Raw genomic sequence first — 25,953 nt, 5'->3', positions numbered from 1 at the left:
AGGGTTTATTGCATGTTTACACATAAGAAGTGCACATATATCGTGACGCAGAGGATCAAGGGTGATAAAATGGGTGCTGGATGGGTGAGACGGGGCGAAGAGTAGAAGGTTAGGCTTCTCTCACACTTCAAGATGATGGCTCAGAGGATATAAGGGTTTCAGCACCCAGAAGGTATAAGGTTTGGTTCTGTGGATTGGGGATCGCTGTTTGATTATCGGGTGGAAGGTCCGTTGTTACGATCTGGACCGTTTCGTAGTATTAGTGACTTTCATTTACATTCACGAAAACGTATGCGGTTTGATTCTGGCCTTGGTTCGAAAGTCCAGGATCTGATTAAACGGCATGCTGGGCGCTGGCTTATTGTGTTTACACTTGGGATCTTTAGTAGTTTTAATATTTTGGTGCGGCGGGATGAAGTTGTTGGAATTGTTGATTGGGAGACTGCTGGGTGGTATCCGGAATACTGAGAATATACTACGGCTTGTCAGGCTAATCCGCAGAGTTCATTTTGGATCAGTGAGATTGATAGGTTCCTTGGTCCGATGCCTGAAGAGTTGGCGATGGATCGCATCCGGCAGAAGTATTTTGGAGATGTCACATTTTTAACAAGTTACACATACCAAGTTTGAACTCGAATCGTTCTTAGAGTGAACGATCCAAACGCAGAGACGCAGTAATCTAGGGTATTCAATAAACATGTGAATCCTGCTGTCCCTCGGGATTCTTGGTGATAACCTTGTCCTCCAGCCAGCGAGCAAACTTAACGCTAGGCACATCGACAGCGCGCCAATAAATATCACCCAACCAAATAGCCACAGGAAGACAGATAGTCCATCCAACCAAGAAACCAAAGCAATACTGGAAATTCGTCTCCTTGCCGACAACACTCCAGATGTTGGGCATGAGCGAGTATCCAAGAGAATGTAGAATGGGCCCATGCACGACATAGAACGCAAAGGAAATCTTGCCGAAATACTGTGAGAGAGGGTGATTGAAGAGTTTCTGGATGTCAGGGGAGCGGTTGATGCCCAGGACGATTAGGACAGCACCGATCGTCTGTGGAAAACGGTGCGGTTCCGGGTATGTCCGTGGGGTGAGGTCCCAAAGCCACATGTAGAAGGGTGTCCATTTGAAACCGATGTTGGGGCAGGAACCGAAGTAGAGGCCTGCGACAAAGACGCTAATCCAGAATTTGCGCCTTGAGGGACGGAGCTGCAGGGGTAGCCATTCGGGGCCCATATTTGCAGACGATGACAGCGGCAACCTTGGAGGTTCCCAAGTGCCGTTGATCAGATCGGTCTCTGCCAACAGGTTCCCAGAGAAGAAGAGCACAACATCCCAACGGCCGTAGCGCATGCAGAACCATATTAAACCGGCCACCACAGACATGCGCATTGGTGCGCGAAGGCGCGAAGTACCGAGAATCGTGAGAAAAAGAACGACCGAGCAGCGGAACTCAACGGGGATGGTCCAAAGATGAGGGTTGTAGTAGTTGTAATACAGGGACCAGTCGAACAGATCTATGAGGTTCGCCAGCGTCAGGTAGAAATCCCAGTATTGATTATAGAAATACTTGTAAATGGGCGGGTGCTGCTCGTTGGTTCCTTGGATAGTATGGCCATGATTGATTACCCGGTGCGAATAGTCGTACACGCCTGCGCGCACGGCCAACATGACCAGAGTGATACCCACGAACGAGGGAATATAGAGCCGGAACGCACGACGGAAAGTAGACGACGCGAGCGTGGTAAAGGTTTGCTCCCACGAACGACTTCGGATTAATTTCAATGGCTTGTAGGACAGCACGTAGCCAGAAAGAACGAAGAAGATCGCGACCATGATGTGGCCTGAGACAGCCATGTGAAGGACGGGTAGCTGCCACAGCGCATAGTTCTCGCCATTGAATCCCCAACCGACCGCAACCTTCCAGGTATAAGTGAAGAGGAAATGGAAGTTGAAAACAAGCAAAGACGCCCAACCGCGTAGACCGTCGAGTGCTGCGATCGAATGCTGCTTTACGGGTGGAGCCGGCTGACCGTCTACATAGTGTCGTAGAAAGCTAGGTGTGAGAGCGAGTCCCAATTTAGTGAACATAAGATCGATAGTATCGGCCCAGTCATCTGCAAAGTGTTTGCTCTGCTTGGAGCGTCCGTGTTCGGCAGGATGCGAATGCGGGTAAGGACTGCTATTCGGTTCGAGAGTATGCAGGGGAATTTCAACGGTCGGAGAGGGAGAGCGACGATGGTCCTTATTGTGCGACATTTTCAATCAGAGGTTATTCACGTCGACGGAGAGGAGAAGAGCAGGTCATTAATTCTCGAGGCACACAGAAGGAGGGCCCTCAAAAGGTTGCCATGCGCCACGAGGGGCTCTTGGTCGAGTATGTCCGGATGCGACAGTCGCACACGATTTGCGCAAGTCGAGTTTAGGGACAGCCGTATCTCTATTCAGACGGAGGATTAGAGAGCTATGAAGGACATTCTATCAATTCCATGTGGTCAGTTAGCTGCGCTTTGTACGGAGTATACTCCGCAATGACGCGGCGTCATCACATACCTGACACATGTAGGAACACGGGATCCAGAGTAACATATGTTGTGCAGATAGAGGAGAATATTTAGAAAATAAATAACAAGTGAGAACAAGAGCAGATTGTAAATACTCTGGTATAGCAAAATGTGAAGAAAACCGTTGGAGATGATACAACCCGAAGCTAAAATGAGTGCAGGTCACGGGACCGGGGATAGCTTCATCTTTTCTCTTTCCGGCAGAGCTTCGCCGTCTGCCATTCGCTCGCCCTCGTCGCTTTGTCGCTGTGCTTGTCGAACTGCTTATTCTCGATGTCGTGAATTGTTTTTGTGTTTTATTCCTCTTCCAGCTCTCATCTTTTACGTTCTCTTCTCGTTTCTACTTCTCACTGCCTCGGACAACACCCCGAGTCTACTGCAGTACAATAGCGCCATGGATTTGCGCAGCATCATCAACACCGAAAGCGCTTCCAATTCTGACTCTTCTCCCGCTGAGAATCGTCCTCCCGCGCATGAGCGACCGTCGTTCGCCGCTCCTGCACCTCCCGCGACTCCCTATGCGTCCTCGCGTGATTCATTTGCCGCGTCTGCGCCTTACAACCATCCTCAACCTCATCACCAACCGGCCGAACCATTGAGCTCTCCCTATACACCGCACTCTGCCAGTGCTGGGGTCCAACAGCACTCACCGCAACAATCGTTCGCGCCGAAGCGGTCTCAATCCATTCAATCTGTCCTTTCTTCCGACCCTGCTCCCAGCTATCCATACCACCCCAAAGATCACTCTCCAGTCGCCGCGCCACAGCCCTTGCCATCGCAGCAATTTTCGCCTCACGCTCAAGGGTCGTTACCAGGAACACCTCTTGGTCCGCCTCCAGCGTTTGCGCGCAGTTCTCCCACCTCCGTGCGCCCTCAGTCATCCGGCCACGAGTCCCAAACAGGCCAACCCCCCAGTTCTTGGGTCCGGCAAGACTCCGCCCATAGTCACGATCAAAAGCCGCTCGTATCCCCTTCTACGCAATCGCGTCCTTCCTGGCAGGATTCGAAACCTGTAGAACAGACCCCGCGACACCACTCAACCGCGTCAGAGAAGGAGCACGAGGAGACTGTAAGCCCGAGGACCGTCGGCACCCCGCGTACTCGTCAAGGAAGCTCTATAGGACCTGCGGATCAGGCTGCTACGCTGTCTGCACGGAGTCATAGCCACAGCGAAGAGCAAGGTTGGAAACAGAGTCCTACAAGGTCCTTATCCCACTCTTCGCAGCAACAATCGCAACAATACCAACAACCACTCGTGGAACCGGAGGACAAGGGTCAGTCGTTGCCATCACAAATGGACACCACACCTGATATGACAGCAAGTCCCAGTTCGCAGCCGCCCCAGCGTAAGAGGAGACGCTTCAATGAACCGCCTATTTATGCGCAGAAATCCCACCATGCCCGCGGAACAGGCCCTGTTATCAAAAATCCCCTTCCACTGATCCCAAAACACATGCGAAACTCACCATCTAACCCATGGTCTGCGCGCGCTCGGTCATCTGCTGCTAGCGTATCAGGCAGCTCAGTACGCGCATCTTCGCAAGGACCGCTCAAATACCATGCTGAAGAAACTGCTCCTACCAATGGCCCCCCTGTACAAGCTGCTCCTGCTTCTGCTCCTGTTGCCCCTGCTGCCTCTACTGCCCCCGTCCCACAACAACCGCAGCCTGGATCTCTTGGAGCGTGGGAGCCGTCCGTCACAGGGTACATTCCTCATGAAGACATGACCAAATTGGTGTGCGATTTCTTGTTCCAGCATGTCGTTCTTCGAAATGACGTTGGCGCAGATCCAACAGGTTCAAGCGCCACTGGCCAAGGAGCTATCGTTGAGGTAGAAGCCAAATTGGGAAAGCACATCGATCAGGATCGAAGAGAGAGACTACATCTACCAGTGATGACAGAGACTGTTCTTAACAAAGAGAATTCGCGTTTCCGGACGTCATTTGAGAGCTCCATGAGCTTGGTCAGTACCTTTTAGAGGAAGCTATCTTGCATTTCCATCCACTAATGGCCCCCAGGCACAACACCGCGCAATGAACAACTTTCTGAACGACATCGTCAAAGCCGCCATGCCCAACAACAATCCAGGCCGCATCCCCCTCTCTTACGCCCACAAAAAAGAGCGCGATACCTTCTACGAAGTCCCCCCATCCGAGCTCCCCCCAATGATCAGACAAAACTTGAACCCGCGCCACCGGCCCCGAGTCCGAGTAACCACTGATCAACGAACCGGTGAAATTTTAGCCAAGATCGTCAAGGTCCGAGTCGCAGATCTGAACGTCCTCAGCCCGCGGACCTTCGTCGATTATCGGATCAGTGTGAACCTGGAAATGAACTTTGATGGCGACCTCAGTCACCTCCCTGTTGTCGATACAAACTCGGATGGCGGGAAGGCGCGAGATCGGAATAAGGATCGTATGAGTTATCGGCATTTGGCGTACCAGGTCGATCTTACGCAGGTTGCCAAAGAGGTATTTTCCTGCTCCCGAGACACATAATATGGAATCAAGTGCTGACATAGTCATTTTAGTCCATGAAAAACGAATTTGACCACGAACTTGAAGTCGAAATCTCCGCCGACGAAATCCGCCGCCAGGGGCAACTGGCTATGGCCGGGGATCCCACGAACCAGTACGAAGATCTTGTTAAAGGATTCCTGGATAATATACGGGTTCTGGCCAGAGCCATACCGCCACAATAATGTTTTTTTTCCCCCTCCTTTTTGTTAAACCATTGCAGGCGTCTTATACAACGTTCCATTTCTCTGTTCATGCATTATCAGCCGTCGAGTTGTTATGGGATTATCATGGGTGGCCTTGTCTGGGATTTTCGTTTAATTTAAGTTCTTACGTTCTGTATGTGAACTGTCCTGTACTACGATCATATCCTACGCTTTATGCTATTTGAATTGTATCATCTCTTATTACGGTACTATCTTCCACATATTTCTTTATGGATTGGAAAGGAAGTAATAAGTGTATCGCAATCGTCGATGACCAAGACTATTGACTTTTGTGCCTGTCTACCCTATTGCAATTCTAGAACTGGCCCATGGCATAACTGAAAGAAATAAAATACATAATCTTATCTGACCTCTTTGAAAATAAAACACTATGCATATACCCAGTAAAGATAATAGAACATGAAATGACCGCCTATGTCTCCAACAATTAAGGACTAGGCGACTCATCATACCGCGGCCCGCCATCGTCTCCATCACCATAAGCCCCCGGAGTGGCAGCCGCACCGCCTGGTGTTGGTGCATTGAACGCACCCGGCGTCGGCGCACTATCAGCCCATCCTCCAGGTGTAGGCGCTCCCGGGGTTGGGGCGGCATAAGCACCAGGCGTGGGAGCAGCGTATGCACCGGGTGTTGGTGCATCGTAACTTCGTGAGTCCTTGCTGCTACTGCCTGCCATGCCACCGGCAGACCAGGCGGGTGTGCGGTTTCCTGCATTTGCGCTTGCGCCGCCCCAGGCTGGTGTTCGGGATCCGGATGCGAAGGCGTCGAAGTCGCTCATGCCACCGGAGCTGCCGCCGTATGGTGTGCGGGCGCCTGCGTTCCAGGCTGGGGTGCGTCCGCCGCCACCACCACTACCGAATCCACCGTAGGCTGTGCGAGAGCCATCCATTTTCCAGGCGGGGGTGCGCGAGCCACCACCAAGACCGCCCCAGGCGGGTGCTGGAAAGTGTTAGCATATGAAATAATCTGTGTCAGCACGTTGGTACTTACTCCGTGCAGACGAAGGACCTCCCCATGCTGGTGTCCTGGAAGAATCAGCAGCAGCCATAGGAGTACGTCCGCCGCTCCAGCTCGACGGTGGTGCAGCAGAGGCACCGTTGGGAACACGCGGACCACCCCTCCCACGGGAGATATCGACAGTTTGTCCAGTAACTGGGCTGTGAAATGTTAGCGAGATGAAGTAGCAAACATCGCGAAACGGCCACATACTCCTTGACAACAAGCAATTCCTTTGGTATCGTCACCAGCTTACTCTTTGAATGCAGTTCAACACGAGCCTGTACATCCGTGGAATCCTTGACGATACCAACAAGACCCTTGAAGGGGCCTTTCCTGACTAACACGGTCTTTCCGAGCATACGATCGCGGCCAAAACTCTTGGGCGGAGGCATTCCGGGGCCACCAGCACCACCAGCACCACGACCTATACCATTCCCCATTAAAGCTGGGTTCATCTTGGTCAAATCAGGACCGGTAGATCTGCCACCCTTTGCTGACACGGTGACGACGTTCGTTGTGCGCACAACAATAATTCCTGCATTTTCGGCCTGCGCCTTGTTGTGCAAGAATAGGAACGAACGGTGGATGTGAAGGATAACGCCGTTTCTCTGTTCTCCATACATTTCGCGGACCGTGTCACCGTGACGAATCTCGGCGCCATTGCGGTCTGTTGCTACTGCGTCCCGACGAGGAGTGATTTTATTTGCGACCTGGGTGGGCAGAACAGTCCGAATCGAGCCATTTTGGTCGAGGCATTTTAGCGACTCGCGGTCGACCTTGACAACACAAGCAACCGTGGCGGCACTAGATTGTAGATTAGCACCTAGATTGTAGGGTAAATTGGGACGGATGAACTTACTCGAGTTGGACGAGATCATGGACATCAAACATTCCAAGCTTCCCGTCAACACCAGTTTCGGTAGAAAGTCGAAGATCTTTACTGAAGACAGTGATTTCTTGCATGCTCATATCACTGAGCAAGGTCACCGTGTCATCCTTAACCTGTACCACCATGCCAAGTTCATCTTGGTATCTGCTGCCGCCAATGACCTTGACATGGTCGCCTTCTCTGAAGCGTTTCCGAAGAGATTTGACGGGTGCATCGATCAATTGCCCTTCCAGAACTCCTTCAGTTACTTGAATAGTGACGATATCACCCCTTGTCGAACTGGTACGGCCAACCAATCCTTGCTGTTCACCCTTGAAAACTTCCACAGGATCACCTGGAAGGTATGAATCCTCAGCAGTAGAGTTCTTGAGTGTCTCGGCGAGGGAAGCAAGATCCAGATTCGACGTGCCGTCCTCAGAGCCACGAGCAAACATGGTAACTTCTTCGAGTCGCGGGTTGACATTCTTTGTGATAAGATGCTGGACCTTCATGTCTTTGATCAGGAAACCGTCGATGTAGGTTTCGGCAAGGTAGTTCCACGACTTTCCACCCAGACCCGACGTAGCGGACAGATATTTGCCATGCTTCTTCTTGGCTTCTGCTTCACTGAACAAACGCTGCGGTGGCCGTGCGGCTGCCGGATTCATACCAGGACGCTTCCTCTTTGGGTCGACTACAGGGGCACTGGTGTCCTCGTTCAGACCGTAATCCAAACGAGGAACCAGTCTAACCGTGACTTCGAGGCCATTTGTCTCCACCTCCTCAATTTGGGCCAAATCATTCATGTACTTCCCGCGCTTAATACGAACCCATCCGCCAGGGACGAGTTCCTCCGACTTTTGAACTCGAAGAAGGTCGGGCATTTCCTTCACAGGGACCAAGATGACCTTCGATCTGGGGTAGACATTTGTCATGTCTTGCAGAGCTTCCATAACATCCGCCTGTCTGCGTGCTTCGCAGTAGATATAACCACTCATAGCACCCCCCCGCTCAAACGCGGAGATGATTTTGACTGGTTTCCTCGAGCCTGGTGGTCTCTCTTCGATTCGCTTCTGAATGGCGAACACGACTTCTCGTTCTTTGCCGGGCTTGCAGCGCACACCCCAAATACTGGGATCGTCGACACTGGGTAGAAGCAATCGCTTGGGAACAACGACGGAATCAGTCGCAGCAGCGCGGTTCCGACCATAACGTTCCTTGAGCATTTGAGCCTGCTTCTCCGCATCCATACTCGCTTCGAGTTCACGCTGACGGTCGAGTTGTCGGTGTCGGCGGTCGTCCGTTTCTGCGCCCATAGGCAAAGCATCCATATCGTCTGGGTGCATCTCGCCTCCGAATTCGCCCATTTCATCCTCCTCTTCATCGCCTTCTTCTTCCTCTTCATCGACGCCGGCCTCTTCTTCAATGAAGTTGTGTACACCTCCTCTCCTTCTTCGCTTCCGGGGACGACTCTGCATAAAGAAATGCCAAGTCAGCTTCAATTGTGGCTAGCGGAGAGAGGCCAAATAACCCACCGAAACAGCTTCCTCATCGTCGTCATCTTCCTCTTCCTCTTCGTCCTCCTCTTCCTCATCCTGCTCTTCGCCACCCTCCTCTTCATCATCCTCTTCTTCAGCGTCGCCCTCTTCTTTTACATTGGTGCTTGCTCGCGCATGAGAGGCACCTCGGGGGTTGACGTCTTCCTCTTCCTCTTCTTCTTCATCGCCCTGTGTCTGACCTGATGTCAGTTTATCCATAACCCAGCACAATTTCTTCTTTCGCCATCTGGGCTCCACACACCTTTACTTGTTCCCCCTCATCATCAGATTCCTTTGCAGGTACGGGATTGAAATCATCATCGTCCTCCTCCTCCTCAGAGCCGAAATCCTGGTTCATGAAGTTGCGTGACATCTTGGCTGGAAGGTAGGTATCGGGATTGTGACGGTGTAATTGAATTTGTAGGAGTCCGGTGGAGAGTAGCTTTTAAGGACACACGTAGGATCAATCCAACTGTGAGAATACCTAGCAAAGACAAGACTAGTGTTAGATGCGATCGAAGACTCAAGTCGATGTTCACGGCGGAAGTACAAGTAGAACAGAATAAATTCTCCTAGTGCCGTAAGACGCAAAAGAGGATCAAGCTCCAGTACATACCTGATGATTGTCAATTTAATCTGAAAAGGGATGCAGAAGTCTGAATGTCAAATCAACCGGACAGACAGTCGGACGGTTTCTCGGCCAGTCTGCGACCGCGACAGCGCCTCAATCTGAACTCCACGAGACAGTCGAACGAGCTGGACAGAACAATAAACGAAAGATTCTTCTCGCACAGGAGACAGCAATATAAAGAACCCGCGTGTCGTCCCAAACAGCGGCAAATGGAAAGAAGGAGGTTGTTCTCTTCGCGAATTTGAGGCTCTGATCGGAGTTGTAAAGGGACTGCGCACATGGAGTGAATGCCCTCCCGGAGTCAACCTTCACCACAAGGCATACAAATCTAGCTACGGCTGGAGCTTCGGGCCCTATACAATATAAATGCTTCATTCCCGCGCAGACGTCAGTAGCTCTTAAGTGAACCCCTAAGATCATACAATGAAGTCATATAAGGCGCATGTCTTGCTGCATAGATTCAAACTTTCCAGACTTATATGTACATCTCTCACCTTTGGCTTGGGTAAACTATAGTATATCTAAAACCTTTGTTATTTTAGAAAGTTGCAGTCTATCTGATTTCAATACAATTTAGCAATTTAGAATCTGCTACAGAGCAAAGAACTTTGAATTTGGAGATGGCATCACAGCATGGCTTTAGATCACCAGGATATGTGATCTTCCTCATACAATCCTGGCTGCATTCATCCATCGTCCTCATCCTTGCTAATTCCACTCTGCCACAGTTCTGCCAGAGATCTGCCAGTAAGGGCATCCACCTTTTCATTGATGACAGGACCGTATACAACAGACCTACATTTTAAGGACAGCCTTGACCTGTAAAGGGTCGCCCCTGGGATTCGGCACGGATATCCGTTGTAGCATTCGCATGCCCTCGGCCTTCAATGGGCTATACAGACTACGCCCATCAATAGGACATCTCCCCTATAAAGAGGCGGCGAACTCTGCAGATGGTCACAATGCGATCTTGTCCACCATAGGGCCTATGGCGCCTAGTATGGCCTCCCTGCGGTTGACCATGAAGAGTGTTTTGAGTCAACGGCCATGGCTCCACGATCCTCCTATAGTATCGTTCCCCTAACGAGATAATATTGAGCACGAGATGCGATTCATGCTGCACTCCTCCCGCGGTCACTCTAAAGTCGCCTTTGCCATGTATGAGCATGATGATATGGTTAGGCCACATACACCAGTGTGCCAGGCTTTGCGGCATGTGCGAGATATTCTCATGAACCTGGGCCACAAGGTATAGTCTGCTTTCCCTTTTCCTTCAATGTTACCGATGTTTCTGGAGTACTGACCGTGTTTTCTTCCTCAAATCATTGATTGGAACCCACCCTCGCATTCTCACCCATCCCCTGGCAGTATGACTCGGTACGCCCCTCCCCTTGAATACTCACGGATTTACATGCTGATCAATAGTTAAAGAGATATCTTGACCATGGATGGGGGACACGATATTACGGTGCAGCGTGCGTTATCGGGCGAGCCTTTGCTTCCATAACTAGACTGGCTCCTCAAAATAGAAGCGCAGGAGAAGAACACAACAGAAATCAATGCTCTCAATGTGGCCAAACTGTAGCGGCAGAAAGACTATCTGGATTACTAGAATCATACGACGGATCGCACGGCCAGTGGAAGAGCTGCTGATGCGTTGATCTGCCCACCACTATCACTGCTGCTGTTCTTTCGAGGCAGTTTGTACACCCAGACTGGACCCTTTTTCGTGAATATCCTGGATGCTACAGCGGTCAGGGTTCCGGTAAGGTTCGCCGATAAAGGAGTTGATGCGCTTGATCCTGTTCTAAAACCCCTCAATGAGCAGAATGCGAAAATAGCCGCGCAGTGTACGTGATATCTAATCTATTCCCTTTTCGCTGGGCTGCCTGCCGTACATGAAAGCAGGCTCTGATTAACCATATGTGTTTAGATGATCCGGGTCTCTATAATGGTGCACCCGTTGGTTTTCAATTGGCAGCGCGACGTTACGATGAAAAGAAGGTATCAGTTGTGACTGAATACGTGGGTGCTATTATCGACAGCGTAGATTTTACCCATGTAGAGAGGGAATGAACAGTCAAATCAGATCCGTTTTCATGAGAGAGATAGAGGGAGGGAGAGGAGGAAAAGAGAAAAAGAATTTATCTAAGACATATATGAACCTGAACAGGAGATGACTTAGCCCGAAGCTGGAATATCCTTGTGGAAAATGCTTTATCCTCACAAGAACAAGGTGAAATCTTTTCTCGGGTTTTAATTGGCCCTACTTATTTTCTGGGTCACAAGCTCTTGTTTGCATTTAGGTGTGCGTAATAGGTAGTGAAGAGGTGAAGAAATAACATGAAACATGATAGAGCTATTATACATGACATCCAAATTATAAGCAAAGAAATTATCCTCATGGTATATCCAAAATCCAATAAACCAAATAAAGAGCAGCATTACAGTTTCATCCCAAACATCTTATGCACCCTCAAACTCTGCCTCATGCTCAAATCCAACATAATCTCCTCACTCCCACCCGGAATAGCATAGGCCCTAACATCTCGATACAACCGCTCAATCTTCCCCCCCTGTCCGCCACGACTATAGCTCAATCCCCCAAATATCTGGCTCGCCTCGCGCGCACAGTACTCGAACGTCGTAGTCGACTGCGCCTTCAGACCTGCGATTGCACCGCCGAGCTTCAGCATGGCTTCAGTTTCTTCCATGTGCTGACATTGATAGATGATGTTCTCGAGCCAGTTGTAGCTGGCTTCGATTTGGCGGGCCATGTGCGCGAGTTTGAGGCGGATGACGGGGTGGTCGATGAGGCGCTTGCCGAAGGTTTTGCGCTTGTGGGCATATTTGACGGATTCTTCGTAACAGACACGGGCGAAGCGGACGCATTGGATTACGATGCCGATGCGCTCGTGGTTGAAGTTGGTCATGATTACTGGTGACATTAGCTTTTGGAACGAAGGTCCTCCGCGAGGATTGTGGTAACTTACCCTTAAATCCCTGGTTCTCCTTTCCGAGGACGTTCTCCACGGGCACCTTGACGTCTTCAAAGGTGACATATGTGGTGCCACTGCTCCAGACACCCTGGCAGTCCATCCGTCTGGTGCTGACACCGCCACTTTCTCTCTCAATCAGAAGTAGACTAAGACCGTTCATTCCAGGTCCGCCAGTACGAACCGCAGTAGTGAAGTAATCGCACCAGTGTCCATTGGTAATCCACTTCTTCTCACCGTTGACAATGTAGTGCTTGCCATCAGGAGTAAGCTTAGCCTCGCACCCAAGGCTGGCAACATCACTACCAGCATCCGGCTCAGTAATGGCAAGACAGATACGCTTGTCACCAGCCAGAATACCAGGCAAAATCCTGTCAATGAGTTCCTTCTTACCGAACTTGACCAGTGGCGGACACCCGATACCATAACCACCGAGCAAGTTCCACACCAGACCACCACTACCCGCGCGCGACAGCTCGTCGGTCAAGAGCATCTCGTGGAAGTGATCCCAGCGCTCTGGGGGCACAGACTTGACTCTGTATGGGGTATGATCGACAGGATACTTGATACCCAGCAGACCACCCAGGTAGCCGCGTTCACCCATCTGCTTGTAGATTTTGTGGGGCACTTCCTTGCCCTCGTCCCATTCGGTCACATAGGGTTCGATTTCGGACTCAACCCATTCGCGGATTTCAGCGCGGAGGGCTTCGTGGGTCTCGTTAAAGTAGGGAGAGTGGTACTGGAACACATTAATCCGAGGCCCTCACAGGAACATCCCAATCTGGGTACTCACACCATGGTACCAAGCAGGATCCGCAAACGGCACAAGATCACCATACGGATCATGAGGCTGTGAAGGCTCAGACGAAGCCACGGCCGTGGAAGCAGCAGGCGCAGGCGCAGCCTTGGGCTTGGGAGCCTCTTTGGCCGGAGCAGGCGCTGGTGGTGCGGGCTCAGCCTTCTTGGTGTTCAGTGATCCGACCTGCAGCTTGCCCTTATACTTCTTCAAGACTCCTTCGTTGTGGTATTTCCAGAATTGCTTTGAGGCATCTTTTCCGGCGACTCGGGAGAGGACTGAATTATGTTAATACTCGTCGATACGAGACGCTGTCGCAGGGATTGCTTACTTTTCTTTCCACCTGTAATCATACACCGTCAGCATCAGACCAGAATAAAACCTCTGCACAGAGTCAACATACCTGGGTGCTCCTCTTGGAACTGAGTCAAGTCATAGACATCCTCATCAATCACAACCCAGAGGTTATCAGGCTTGCTATGCGACGCGACATCTTCCTTACTAAATGCCTTGGCCATTTTGTGCTGAATTCCGTTCAAGCTAAGAAAGAATCCGGGGTCCGGGGTAAAGAGGAAGAAGAAAAAAAAAAAAAGTCAAAAGGAGAAAAAGAAAAGATTTAAAGAAACCACAAAAATGTCCGGGGTAGACCAGCGGCCGGCCATATATAAGGGGATCCAGGAGCGGTGATATTGCCGGATACGCCGAAGAGAGTATGGAGAGTCAGTTACACGCACCCTCGGAGGTTGCTGGATAAGGACGGTGAGATCTACTATTTTAACTCTATCACATGCCTAGATGTGTCTCATTATGAATGTTTCTTTGCTACCCTTGATCGCAGCCAACTCGACGCCGCACAACAATGGCCTCGGTCATTCCGAGGGTCTTGATTGGGTGTGAGCAGCCGACTGCGTCATGGTGGCATGTGCGGGTGATTACTATATTGGGAATGTACCGAGGCTGCGGAGAAGCTGCACATGATGAGAGCTTCAGGATGCATGCATTATTAATGACCATAATTGATTGGAATAACCAGACTAGGAGTATCATATGAACCACTCGGACCGTGGTTATTCGTATCGTTGGGTTTGAAGATAGGGAGAAATGAACCATGTACTGCAGTATACCTGCTTGCATTCAACATGAAACAAATACCATCATTATTCTAGTAATACAACCAGCACATATGCCAACCCATATCACCATTACTCTTCCTCTTCCTCGCCCTCGGTATCGTATTGGAACTCATTCGGGACCGGTGCATCCTCGTCTCCCTCTTCATCCTCATCCACAGCAGTCAACACACCCGCTGCGGCGGCGGCTCCGGCTGCAGCTTCCATACCGCGTGCCGGGCGTTGAGGGGTCTGCATAGCAGCAGCGTCAATCGCAGCTTGCAGACGGTCCGAAAGAGAGTCCGCTTGAGGAGCGGGTTGCTTGGCTTCCTTGCTGGCCTTCATCTCGATGGTCTCGCGGGGCTCCTCGGGCTGCTTGTCAAGAACCACAACCACCCCACCAGTAGGCTGTACACATCGTTAGCAATCGGTATTGTGTAGACAAGGAAAGTAACCAGGGAAAGAACATACGCGCTTAACGGGCTCGTATCTCGGGTCAGGGAAGGTGAGATACTTGAGTTGAGCAGGAAGGACTCTTGACATGTTGTCGAGTTCATAGCCCACCCTCTCCCGCTCGACCTTCTTCTTCTGGCCTTCCACAGCACCCTTCTCGCCCTCCTTAGGTTCCTCCTCACCCTTGGCTTCGTCGGTTTCCATCTTCTCCGGCAGCTGTTCCGATGGCTTGGGTGTCGTAGGTGTTTGGTCGACGTCCATGCTCTCCCGGCGCTGTTGCTTCTCACGACGCTTCTCACGACGCTTGGCCTGAGCCGTAGTTGACAGGACTGCAGTCTTGACCTTCTCTGGTGCCTCTTCTGCCTTCACTTGCTGTTCGGGTGGGTAGTCGAACAAACTTGGCCTCGTGTTGCTGTGGAACTTGAAGATGGGCACTTCAAGCTTCTGGTCCACACCAATCACTGATGTAGGCGCCAAACTGAGCGACAAGAAGTGTGCCAGGGGGAACCAGTACCAGTATTGAACGAATACCGCGGCACCGACAATTCCGGGCATGTTGAGGTTGCCCGTCTGGGTCTGCAGGCTGATGGTGCAATTCCGACCACCAGCATCAATGATACCCAGAGCAATGGCACAACCAAACTTGGCCATTGCGTCCTCGTGCCGGTCCCCAAGCATCCTCATCATAGTCTTGCGGAGACTGCTGACACGCGGGTTCATAGCCTCATTCTGTTGCACCAATACCATAGCCAGAGAAATCAAAGCACCCTGTCTGACGAAATCTGTGGAGTCCTTCAACATTGGCTCTAGAAGATCAATGGCCTCGTCCAATCCTGTACCAGCGCACGAGATACCGAGCGCCATAGCCGCACCATAACGAACATGAGGGTTGTACGATTCGGAGAGCAGCTCAACCATCCGCGGCACGCTTTGGTGCTTTCTGAAGAGAATAAAGCCCAAGCTCAGCACTGCGACACGTCGGACATCATCATTGACATCGCTGACGGCGACATGAAGAAGCCTGCGGACAGCCTTGTTGCTACCACTTCCACAGTAGGCTAAAGCGATGGTCATGATACCACCGTAGCGGAGGGTCGGATCGGGGTCGGCCAAAAGTCCGTTGATCAGTTCATCCGCCGCTTCCTGGCGACCATACATAACCAACGCCATACCCATAGCACATCCGCGAACGATCTTCTCGTGCTGTGTTTCATGGGCATATTGGATCATGTCTTCAAGAGCCCTCATGTTACCAGTTCCCAACATGACGAGACCCATGGCCACTCCGACAGCTTCACCGTTCAGGGCGGAGTCAGTGTACAGAACGTTTCGAAGGTCTTCGTAGATACCCTCATCGCCAGTAGCCATCCCTGCAACACCAAGACCCAGAGCACCACCGTGCTGGACAACCTCTTCTGTAGCTTTCTTGAAGTGATCACGGATGAGGTCGACCGCCATCCCACCGTGGTTAGCGTAGATCAACCCAAATGCATATAGCGATCCTCCCTGACTATACACTGATCCCGAGCCCCCAACACCGGCAATGTGTTCCCTTGGAAGATAAGGCTGCAAAAGCTTTTGGCCCTGGCTCAAGTTGCCACGATGAATGACGCCCAGCGCAGCGGTTGCGGTAAACTTGGACCAGTTGACAGCTTTTCCAAGCCACTCAAGGTTATCCCGGAAAAACTTGTCGTGGGTAGTACCGGCATGCATGAACGCATTCGAAAGAGTCACAGCGGTGTGGAAGATAGAGTTGCGAGCCTCCAAGCTATCCCGAACTTTGTTGAGGATCGCGATGTCGGCCTTGTTGCTCCTATAGAGGAACTCCAGGTTTAATTGAATAGACTTGATGCCGTCGAGGATGGCGAGGATATTCTTGAATGCTGCGTGAGCCTCCTCTGTGAGCTTGTCGCTGTTTCCTCCCAAAGTTTTCTGTTCCGATGAACCCTGGTCAGAGAGCAATGCGTCATTCTCGGTCGGCTCGGCCTGTTCACCCTCGATCTTCTGCTCTTCTGCTTCTGGGACGAGTTCGGCGATTTCCTGGCGAACCTTCTTAAGGAATTCCTGCGTGCTGTTGTCGTACAGATCGAACGAAATCTGGTATGCCACGGCAAGGGAGCGCGCATCACCCTTTTCGACCAACTGACGGAGAATGGTGGAGGCCATTGAGTGCTCATTAAGGTAGACGACACATTTCGCGATGGAAAAGTAATCGGGAGCCGGGATTTCGTTCAGAAGGTCGAGGATAAGTTTCAGAATCTAGTAAGAAATTCGCGGTTAGAAATAGAGACAAGCGAAACTTGCAGTTGTAAACAAACCTCGTTACGGAACCCGCGCTCCTGGACAATTCCCATGCAGATATCCAGTACGTATTCCAACAACTCCTCGCTTCGCCGGGATTCGCCATTCAGCTTCTTCTCATCGTCACTAGCCCTGACAATGGTCTTCCGAAGGACATCCAAGCTCTTTGCTTCAACCGCAATGCCAATTACTTGGCGATAACGCTTTTGCCGGTAGCAGTCCTCGAACAGACGTTCGATGACTTCCTGCAGCTGGCCCTGGACACCTCGCCTGAGAACTAGCGGAGTTTCAGTTTTCTTGACGCTAGCATCCTCCCCACCAGGATGAGAATCGTCGATACCGGGAACCTCCTGCCGGGAGAGCAGGGATTTTGATGGCAAAGCCGACTGAGAGAAGGGGGTTATCGGTGAGGTTAGGCTCGCGGCGGTGCTGCTGGCTCCCTCGCCAGATGTTGGGAATGCGGAGTTCAGGTTAGCGGGCAGGTCGCCGGCGGCGGGCCGTTGAGCAGCAGAAAGGGAGATGAAGGTGTCGACGCATTTTGCTGCGTAGAGAAGCACCAAGTAAGCCGAATATCCTATGCATGTAGTTTAGACAGTGGTGGACCTACCGATTATTGTCTCTTCAAACTCGCCACCCTTGTCCAGCTTGAACAACTTTCCTGCACCAAGAGCAAAGACCATACTCTCATTGTATTCCTGGAGGTGGTAGTAAACCTTTGCCGCAACAAGAGCGGCAAGCTCGCGCTCCGGGAACGTTTCATCTTCGTACAGCGCCTCTCTGAATGACAAACGGTCAGCGTCCATCGCCATCAAACCCATGCGATATCCAGTCCACGTATGATCACCCACATTTGAGGAACAGCATCGACGACTTCTGTCCAGAGCAGGTCAATCTGGGAATCCAAAGTCTTCAGGGCGAAGACTCTCAACTCCGCATCCGGCTCAGACAGGAAGCCAACGAGACCCGCCGCCGAAGCAAGTCCGACCATCTTGGATGAGATTATCGTGCGTCACGGCCAGTCCAGAAGGATGAAAGAAGGATCGTGGTCGATAATACTGCCGCTGGTGAATGAGGCGACAGCGGAGAGAGGGAGCTTTCAAACTGGTGAGGTCAGTTTCAAGATCGACAAACGAGAATCGCAGGACAAACAGATTTGACCGTAGACAAGACGTACAGAATAAGAACAGGGAAAAGAACAAAAAAGAGGAAAACAGAAGCAGAGGATGATAAACGTAGGTAAACTGGATCGTGAAAGCGCACCCTGTTCGGCGAGGCACACGTCAACGGGCCAAGCTGATGAGAGGTACTTTTGGTTCCTGCAGCCACCCCTAGTATGTCACGTGGCCTATGATGGAATGGACAAGATCACGAGGGAACAACACTGCACTCCATGCCCATTTATGATGATTAGACATTACTGCTGGCCTTGAGAACATCATGTGCTGACAATTCTACTTATTTCTCACTTTTCTCTCAATAGAAATATACCACATTTTCTTCCTGTCTTCACTGACTGATCTCTACCCTCTGAACTAAACGTCTAGACTACCTCATCTACGTATCCCAGAATGTCCGTCAGTTTCGCATACACGGACAAACATCAGAAACCCCTGCCTATCCGAGCCTCTTCACACCACCAGGATCCCTTTATCTACATTGACCGTCAAACGAAGCACGTTCAGCGAAATCTCCAAGTCCTTATTGATGCCCAAAGTGAAGGTCTCCTTGCTGGTCTTTCAGGTCAACAACAGAATGACACCCCATCGCTGTCTGACTCGAAGGTGACGGTGCCGGTTAGACAGCCAGCTCCCAAGAAGATTGGTCTACGTGTTGCTCGGGAAGGGATATTCAAGTCTATATATGACTTGCTGAAGCTCAGAGAGAAAGAGCGGGAGCTACTGGGATTTCGCGATGGGGAAAGAAATGATGCACTGATTGAAGTTGACGAGTTTAGTTCGAAAAGATCTGGATTAGAAGAGGCAATATCGTCAATTCGCAACAACCGTGATAGTCAACGCTCTTCAGATTTGAAGAACGAGGCCTGTACTCTAGAATCGGAGATCCGCGAACTCGAGACCACGTTGTACGAGATGAAAGCGAAACACCGCCATGTCATACAAGAGATCTCGGAAATCGAAAACTCGGTGGAATCCAAGCTTTCTTCCTATAATGCTTCCCTGTCCCTCGTGGAATCCAACATCCGCAAATACCTCCAGAACCCTCCTCTCCAACCTCTGTCGCCCACTGCTGACGAGCCCACATTCTACTCGTTGCACCCTGAGCGCCGGACTCTAGACATGGCACGAGAGCATTGGAAGGCCGAACAGGAAAGATTACACAAGAGACAGTCGGATGTGGACGCGGAAATTCAGGCGCTTGAAGCGGGTGGTGGTGTATGGAAACAAGTGATCACAGAGGTCACCGGGTTTGAGAAGCGCTTAAGATCTGAAATGCGTCGTTCTATTCAGACACAGTCGCAAGTACTGGAGGCGGGCGGATCCTCTGGGAGCAAAACGGAAGATGGTCGAGTTCAAAACATTATAGAGGACTTGCAGGCCACTACGCAGCGAGTCGAAGGTCAATTGGAACTCGCGGAGGACCGGGATTGGAAGCTGCTTATGTGTTGCATTGGTGCTGAAGTAGAGGCGTTGCGAGAGGCACACGAGATGCTTCTCGAGGTTTTCAATGTGCAAGGACCTCCCGAAAGCAAAGAATTAGACCCTGACAACCATGATCGCCACGATGATGCACCAACGGATCCCCTTGGGGTCGATAATCCGGAACCTCCGGAGGACTTATTACGAGATACAGGCAATCGTCGACATGATACTACTGATGAGGATGATGAACCGGATCCCGCTTGGCTACTTCCCGAGTCGTAGTAGCATTGCAGTTTCTGTCACCTTTAAAGCGTTATCCAATTCGCATATATAGATTACTGATAGATATTTTATTATGAGACTCATGAGTTATACAAATTTCCGGTACGTTGGAAAGTTAACATGGATCCAAGTTGCGGCTGCTACGGAGACGCTTTGTTGCCCAAACTCACCCACTTTTCTACAACTTCACCAACGACACAAAGCCAGCGGTACCACGAATGGTCTCCGTCATGCCACTAGAAAAATCAAAGACGAAGAATAAAGGACGCTGAAATGTATCTCCCATCTCCCAATTTCACCTTTACCATCCCCTCCGTCCATGACGGCATCCAGCTCGACTGCCGCATCTATCTCCCCCGCGAACTCCATCAACTTGATAATGCATCACAATCACGTTGGAGAAAACAAGGGGCAATAGTAGCTCACCCTTATGCTCCTCTGGGAGGTAGTTACGACGATCCGGTGGTGAACTTTGTTGGCGGGGAGCTTCTTCGGTCTGGATATGTTGTGGGCACGTTTAATTTTCGGTATGCTTGCTTTTGACACAACACAAGGAAACGTATATGGTAAAGAAGCTAACATTACTATTATAGGGGAGCTGGTGCATCTGAGGGAAGGACTAGTTGGACAGCAAGGCCTGAATTGGCGGATTATGTGTCTTTTTACGGGTTTATGTTGCATTATATGGGTTCGTTTAAGGCAGAAGGTGATGTTCATATCATCCTTGGAGGCTACTCTTATGGATCTATGATTGCTTCGCACCTCCCGGGAATTGAGGTTGTCACGGTTCTTTTTGGAAACGCTCCTAAAGATAGTGCGATGAGTGTGATCTGTCGAACGGCAAAGGAAATAGCTACTTTGACAGAAAGACGTCTTACCATGCAAGTTCGATCATCGTCACACGAAGCATCGAAAACAACAACCCAAATATCTATCTCTTGTCTTCTGATATCCCCCATCTTACCACCGATTAGTTCATTCCTGACCTTGTTCGGAGACTTCTCGATAAACGTCCAGATGGGACCATCTGCGCCTGGAAAGCATATTCCTTGTCCAAAACCAGCTGATCAACTGTCTGCACACGACACATTTGTCATCTACGGAAACGAGGACACTTTCACGCCAGCAAGCAAATTACGAAACTGGTCAGATGGAATTGCTAAGGTTTCCGGAAGCAGGCTTGAGTCTCACGAGATTGATGGCGCTGGGCATTTTTGGCGAGAGGATGGTGTCGAATCGCAGGCAAGAAGTGCTTTGAGGAACTGGCTGGGCCGGATTTTTGATAACTTGTGATAGGCAAGTTGCTCAATCGCGAACTTCTTCCATGCTCTTCCCAAGGAGCGGAAGAGATAGATGAATGTAGTTAGGCCTTGTAAACTATTCTCTAAGAGCCATCTGCCTGCATATGGCACCTTCTGACAAGACAATAATACATGGTGTACTATCTTGATGAGCACGCATTGGGAAGAAGATTGATTGGCCTGTGATATACGAGGCTGACTAAGGAACAGTCGGCGGGGACTGAATGGCTGATGCCGACAGAACATAAGCATTCATCTCTGAACAGATGAGGCAATTGACCTAAAATTGAAAGCGAGTTTAATCGGTTATTCCTTGACTGCTGGAGAAACATGCTGGACCTACTTTCAATGTGCGACCTAATATCTGTCTCTCGACCCGGAGCTTTCAAGAGGTGGTGTAAACCCCACAGCGATTTCATCTTAATACTTAACCAACTTTATGAATTAGTCCTCGCCAGATTAACGATCAAGGAAGATATTCCAGGACCCTTCCCTCAGATCCCAAGTCTTAGGACGCTTCACGTGGGCCTAGCATATCACTGGGGAAAGGAATGTCCCCTGCTTGATGGAGCTGCTATTCTCGAATGCCTACATTCTGTCAGCAGGACAACCGAGGTGCTTTCATTTTATTTAAATTACTACCCAGCCAGCCTTGGAGAATACTATTTTCACGAGGCTGACGCCATACACAAGGGGCCCTTTCGATACTTCCTCCTGCAATTTCCTAGACTTCGGTCTATGGACGTGCCCATTACCATGCTCTTGGACACAGCTCCAACGACAACGGTTGATATTCGCACGCTCTTACCTAATATCATACAGTATTTATGTTTGCAATAGGAATTTTCAGGGGCCATGGGACAATATTTCTAGGATAACGAGGGCGAGCTTCTGGGCTTTGTTCATCAACTGCTGTCCGCATCTGGGATAGAATGGAAGAGAAATATTATCTTCAGGAGCAAGCAAACGTGACGGAACTCCGCAAACAGACGGAAATTGACCTGGCAGTTATGTTTGATGAACTATCCCCAGGCTTATGAACGTAATGTTCTGCTTGACGAGTGGATGAACAATTCTGTCAGGAATTAGTAGGACAACCTTTCCAAGAATGCGTCTTGAGGCAGTATTTGGCCTGTGCCTGTATATTATGGCAGAAAAGCTTTAATACTGTCTGGTGGACAATGCACAGTCATCCTCTGCCCGCCCTGCGCTCAGACCCGGTCATATGCTGCATAACGATATACCGACAGATAAGACCGAGTGATCGAGTCTGAGATCATCTGTGCTGAGGATTTCCATGGCCAGTGGATGACACTGTTTCATTGCATGTAACACTGAGATTGTAATAATCTAATCTAACCGTGTATACTCCGTAGTCTTGTTAGTAATCTGGTAATCTGCCCCATCCCCGGATATTCCCCCCGCAAAAAGGATTTGTCGATCGCCGCTGTCCTCGTGACTTTGGTATCTGCCTTGGCCTCGACCTCGACTTATCTATGACCCTCTTCACATGCCATTTGTCTTTACTATATATTCGCCTGATACCTCCACAAAGTGCGACACATTGCTTATCTCCAGTTAATAGGCATGACCTTGATACAGACCCATACACATCCATCATGTCATACCTTAGTGACCCCGGGATAGGCTGTTCGGAACGCCATAGCAACTGTAAGGACGCTCTCGCATGCTCAGGACCATCTGGCAGCAGTCGTCGATCCCTTGGATCGAGCTCGAATCTGTCATTGTCGTCGATAACTAAAAATCCGCTGGGTTGGGTTGAGGATAGCTTCAACGCATATCGAGATGGCCTCTCAAAAGAAGAACGGAAGGAACGAGTTGACCGGGAAAATCGCAAGCAGGTGGTTTACCTGAAGATGCGCAATGTACGTTTATAACCACGTTTTTTCCATTGGACGTTTCACGGAGAATCTGTTCTAACCAAGTTATGATATGCAGGCTATGTCGTACGACGAATGGAGAGACTGCGCCTACGAACTAGACGAGCTGGAGGGCCATAACACTTGGAAGAAGACCTTTGAATGCTCCGATTACAACCCCGATCAAGTCCAAGAACGGTTAAACCAGCTTGAAGACGCCCGGATCAGTTGCGACGTGGGACGGATGTTGTTTCTGATTCGCACCTCGTTGAACCGTGATCTGGGTGGCATGAGTAACGCCTCTTTGTACAGACACTCGCATGTTGGTACGAAGGATTTGATCGACCAGTATATTACCACTGCTGTCGACACGATCAATACTCTGGTGATTCTTTCGGAACAGAACCGTGACGAGGCGGAGCTCAAATACATCCTCGACCAGTTGCTTGCAACCAGGCAGGCTTTTGGCAGAAGTGCCCTGCTTTTCTCGGGTGGCGCTACCTTTGGAATGAACCATATCGGGGTACTCAAGGTCCTGTGGGAGAAGAACCTGCTACCACGCATTATTTCGGGCGCGTCGGCTGGGAGTATTATCTGCGCTGTGTTCTGCACACGTACGGATGATGAGCTACCCATTCTCTTGGATACGTATGCGTACGGTGATTTCAATGTGTTCAACGAGCAAGCAAATGAAGAGAATATCTTGCAGAAAACGGCACGGTTCTTGAAATACGGCTCGTTTTTGGACATCTCCCATTTGGCCAAGGTCATGAGAAACTGGTTGGGGGATATCACATTCCAAGAGGCCTACAACAGGACACGGAGAATACTTAATATTTGCGTCTCTAGCGCCGGGGTCTACGAACTGCCACGATTAATGAACTATTTGACTGCGCCTAATGTGCTCATTTGGTCGGCTGTGTAAGTGATTGTCCCTTCATTTATCTCTTCGCAACTGACCTTTCTCTAGGGCTGTATCCTGCTCTGTTCCTCTTGTATTTAGACCATTTGTTCTCATGGCTAAGGATCCCATTACCGAAGAACCTGTGCCTTGGAATGATCTTCACAGACAATATATCGACGGCTCTGTAGACGGCGATTTGCCCATGACCCGCTTGTCGGAGATATTCAATGTCAACCACTTCATCGTGTCGCAAGTAAATCCACATGTGGTCCCTTTTCTTCCAAAAGACGAGGGTCCAAACGATTATACGGGCCCCGACTCGAACTCGTCCCCTGGATGGTTGCATACCATAACAAACCTTGCCAAAGAGGAGATTCTTCACCGCATGGCTGTTTTGTCGGACTTGGGCGTGTTTCCCACTTCGTTGACCAAGATTGCCTCCATCATGAATCAAAAGTACTTTGGCGATATCACCATTTATCCGGAAATACAGTACTCAGATATCCGGCGAGCTCTCACCAACCCGACAACCGAATTCATGCTCCAGTCATGCATAAATGGGGAACGAGCGACATGGCCCAAAATGGGGCGCGTCAGGAACCACGTTGCGATTGAACTGGCTCTCGATTCAGCAGTCCAGAAGATGCGTGCAAGGGTCGCACTAAGCAATAACCCTCTCGACATGAGGAGGCTTACCCGGCATTCAACAGATCCCTTTGATAGCAGCGGAGACCATGGGCACATAAATCACCACCCAAGGCGAAACTCCTTTAGCCACGAAGCCGAACCAACCAAGCGAGTCCGTTATAACTCGTCAAGTCGTCGGTTGAAGAGGTCCCAAAGTGTTGTGTCTTTCGAACAACCAGTTCGTGCTCGGCCAGCTCATTCGGACTCTGTCATACAAAATTGGGACGACATTCACGAGACTACCCCAGCAAGGTCTGGTGACGGTCCATCGATATCGCGAACTAGTAGCAGGCGACCTAATCCCGCAAGCCGTCGTGCGTCTTGGGGGGCATTATCCGGAGCTGCATCTGTTAGCTCTAGCCAGCATATTCGACCTCGCTCTCGACGATCTTCTAGCAGTTCTTCCTCATGGCAATCCATTCACTCAGATGAACCCACATCCTCACAGGCGCATTCATGGCCCAGTCCTATGTCACCTCTATGCGGCCTACTAAAAATGACACCCAAGACCAGCGACAATTACTTCGACTTGTCACGGCAGAATAGCCTCTACTGATTGTCTTTCCCATTTGGGTATTTATGACCTTGTTTCGCATTGATTGAATCAGCTGCAGACGGCGCGTTGACGGCGCGTCCGATTAGACTTCATCTTGGCCATTGCTTGACACGCTTGGCAACCCACACAGAACAGACGACGCACGGCGTAAATCGGCGTTTAGACGATATGATAATTGTGTTTGTTGAGCGTTTGGTCCTGGGCACAGCATGATTAGCCACGTATATGCATGCCGCTTGGCCAATAATTAGTATGGTATGATTTGAGTGGTTACTGCGTACATCTTGGACAATTCTATAATGGCTTACTGTTGTCTTGTATTGATAGAAAGCAACCACAATATTTGAGATGTGTTTGCTCTACAAAGTACAATTTGCATCAGTACCATCCTATACAACAAACCAACACCAAAACCAACACCAGCAAACCAGCCCCGCATCATGACTCACTAAAATAGAACCAACCTGACTCTAATCCCTGCTCTTATGCAAAAATATTCATAGAAACAAAAAAAAAAAAAAAAAAAAAAAAAAAAAAAAAAAAAATACCACAGTGACTAACATGGTAGTAGTCTGCGTTCACTTTATAGAAAGAAGTATTTACGTCTCAGATCAACTCGATGAGGATGGCGAGGTTGAGCGGACTTATCTCCAGGTCTTTCTTCGCACCATCAAAGTCCTGTAGCCGCTGCTTAACGTTGGCAACGTCCGCAAGGGCATAGGCGTAGGCATCTTGTGATTC

The 25,953-nt window shown here is 50.1% G+C and overlaps 10 protein-coding genes across 10 annotated transcripts; 5 read left to right on the top strand and 5 right to left on the bottom strand.

The window, feature by feature from the left end:
• Positions 1-479: 479 nt before the first annotated feature.
• On the bottom strand, positions 480-2,689 carry EURHEDRAFT_469367 (acyltransferase family protein). Its single transcript, XM_040785280.1, has 2 exons — positions 2,558-2,689; positions 480-2,482 (listed from the first exon to the last, which is right to left on the bottom strand). Exon 2 carries the CDS (start codon positions 2,261-2,263, stop codon positions 689-691), a length of 1,575 nt encoding a protein of 524 aa, XP_040643426.1. The 5' UTR covers positions 2,264-2,482; positions 2,558-2,689; the 3' UTR covers positions 480-688.
• Positions 2,663-5,569, top strand: triA (putative mRNA capping nucleoside-triphosphatase). The gene is made up of 4 exons (XM_040780645.1): positions 2,663-2,679; positions 2,730-4,531; positions 4,587-5,039; positions 5,099-5,569. The coding sequence occupies exons 2-4, from the start codon at positions 2,963-2,965 to the stop codon at positions 5,267-5,269; spliced, it is 2,193 nt and encodes a 730-aa protein (XP_040643425.1). The 5' UTR covers positions 2,663-2,679; positions 2,730-2,962; the 3' UTR covers positions 5,270-5,569.
• Positions 5,570-5,738: 169 nt separating this feature from the next.
• Positions 5,739-8,545, bottom strand: spt5 (transcription elongation factor spt5; the record flags this gene model as incomplete). Its single annotated transcript, XM_040783516.1, has 4 exons — positions 5,739-6,250; positions 6,302-6,468; positions 6,521-7,114; positions 7,170-8,545. The coding sequence occupies 4 exons, from the start codon at positions 8,543-8,545 to the stop codon at positions 5,739-5,741; spliced, it is 2,649 nt and encodes an 882-aa protein (XP_040643424.1).
• Positions 8,546-8,820: 275 nt separating this feature from the next.
• On the bottom strand, positions 8,821-9,691 carry EURHEDRAFT_27896 (uncharacterized protein). Its single transcript, XM_040778182.1, has 3 exons — positions 9,390-9,691; positions 8,979-9,200; positions 8,821-8,911 (listed from the first exon to the last, which is right to left on the bottom strand). The coding sequence occupies exons 1-2, from the start codon at positions 9,625-9,627 to the stop codon at positions 9,052-9,054; spliced, it is 387 nt and encodes a 128-aa protein (XP_040643423.1). The 5' UTR covers positions 9,628-9,691; the 3' UTR covers positions 8,821-8,911; positions 8,979-9,051.
• A 1,921-nt stretch (positions 9,692-11,612) lies between these two features.
• On the bottom strand, positions 11,613-13,936 carry EURHEDRAFT_407727 (putative acyl-CoA dehydrogenase). The gene is made up of 5 exons (XM_040780644.1): positions 13,543-13,936; positions 13,471-13,482; positions 13,137-13,417; positions 12,341-13,082; positions 11,613-12,285 (listed from the first exon to the last, which is right to left on the bottom strand). Exons 1-5 carry the CDS (start codon positions 13,655-13,657, stop codon positions 11,792-11,794), a joined length of 1,644 nt encoding a protein of 547 aa, XP_040643422.1. The 5' UTR covers positions 13,658-13,936; the 3' UTR covers positions 11,613-11,791.
• A 191-nt stretch (positions 13,937-14,127) lies between these two features.
• On the bottom strand, positions 14,128-18,257 carry EURHEDRAFT_407726 (proteasome regulatory particle base subunit RPN2). Its single transcript, XM_040780643.1, has 6 exons — positions 18,152-18,257; positions 17,851-18,103; positions 17,610-17,779; positions 17,020-17,543; positions 14,720-16,960; positions 14,128-14,656 (listed from the first exon to the last, which is right to left on the bottom strand). Exons 2-6 carry the CDS (start codon positions 17,988-17,990, stop codon positions 14,342-14,344), a joined length of 3,390 nt encoding a protein of 1,129 aa, XP_040643421.1. The 5' UTR covers positions 17,991-18,103; positions 18,152-18,257; the 3' UTR covers positions 14,128-14,341.
• On the top strand, positions 18,162-20,100 carry EURHEDRAFT_27905 (uncharacterized protein). Its single transcript, XM_040778183.1, has 2 exons — positions 18,162-18,234; positions 18,483-20,100. The coding sequence occupies exon 2, from the start codon at positions 18,571-18,573 to the stop codon at positions 19,882-19,884; it is 1,314 nt and encodes a 437-aa protein (XP_040643420.1). The 5' UTR covers positions 18,162-18,234; positions 18,483-18,570; the 3' UTR covers positions 19,885-20,100.
• Positions 20,101-20,157: 57 nt separating this feature from the next.
• On the top strand, positions 20,158-21,177 carry EURHEDRAFT_398892 (uncharacterized protein; the record flags this gene model as incomplete). Its single annotated transcript, XM_040779881.1, has 2 exons — positions 20,158-20,411; positions 20,478-21,177. 2 exons carry the CDS (start codon positions 20,158-20,160, stop codon positions 21,175-21,177), a joined length of 954 nt encoding a protein of 317 aa, XP_040643419.1.
• A 216-nt stretch (positions 21,178-21,393) lies between these two features.
• EURHEDRAFT_27956 (uncharacterized protein) lies at positions 21,394-22,243 on the top strand. Its single transcript, XM_040778187.1, has one exon. It carries the CDS (start codon positions 21,516-21,518, stop codon positions 22,023-22,025), a length of 510 nt encoding a protein of 169 aa, XP_040643418.1. The 5' UTR covers positions 21,394-21,515; the 3' UTR covers positions 22,026-22,243.
• A 441-nt stretch (positions 22,244-22,684) lies between these two features.
• On the top strand, positions 22,685-25,681 carry EURHEDRAFT_490919 (putative Patatin family phospholipase). The gene is made up of 3 exons (XM_040785637.1): positions 22,685-23,071; positions 23,145-23,986; positions 24,036-25,681. The coding sequence occupies exons 1-3, from the start codon at positions 22,805-22,807 to the stop codon at positions 25,210-25,212; spliced, it is 2,286 nt and encodes a 761-aa protein (XP_040643417.1). The 5' UTR covers positions 22,685-22,804; the 3' UTR covers positions 25,213-25,681.
• The last annotated feature ends 272 nt before the right edge of the window (positions 25,682-25,953 follow it).

The sequence above is a fragment of the Aspergillus ruber genome (assembly GCF_000600275.1).
Source record: "Aspergillus ruber CBS 135680 unplaced genomic scaffold scaffold00001, whole genome shotgun sequence".
Taxonomy (NCBI): domain Eukaryota; kingdom Fungi; phylum Ascomycota; class Eurotiomycetes; order Eurotiales; family Aspergillaceae; genus Aspergillus; species Aspergillus ruber.
The sequence above is the reverse complement of the archived record's forward strand: the minus strand, read 5'-3'. Positions and strand labels throughout refer to the sequence as shown.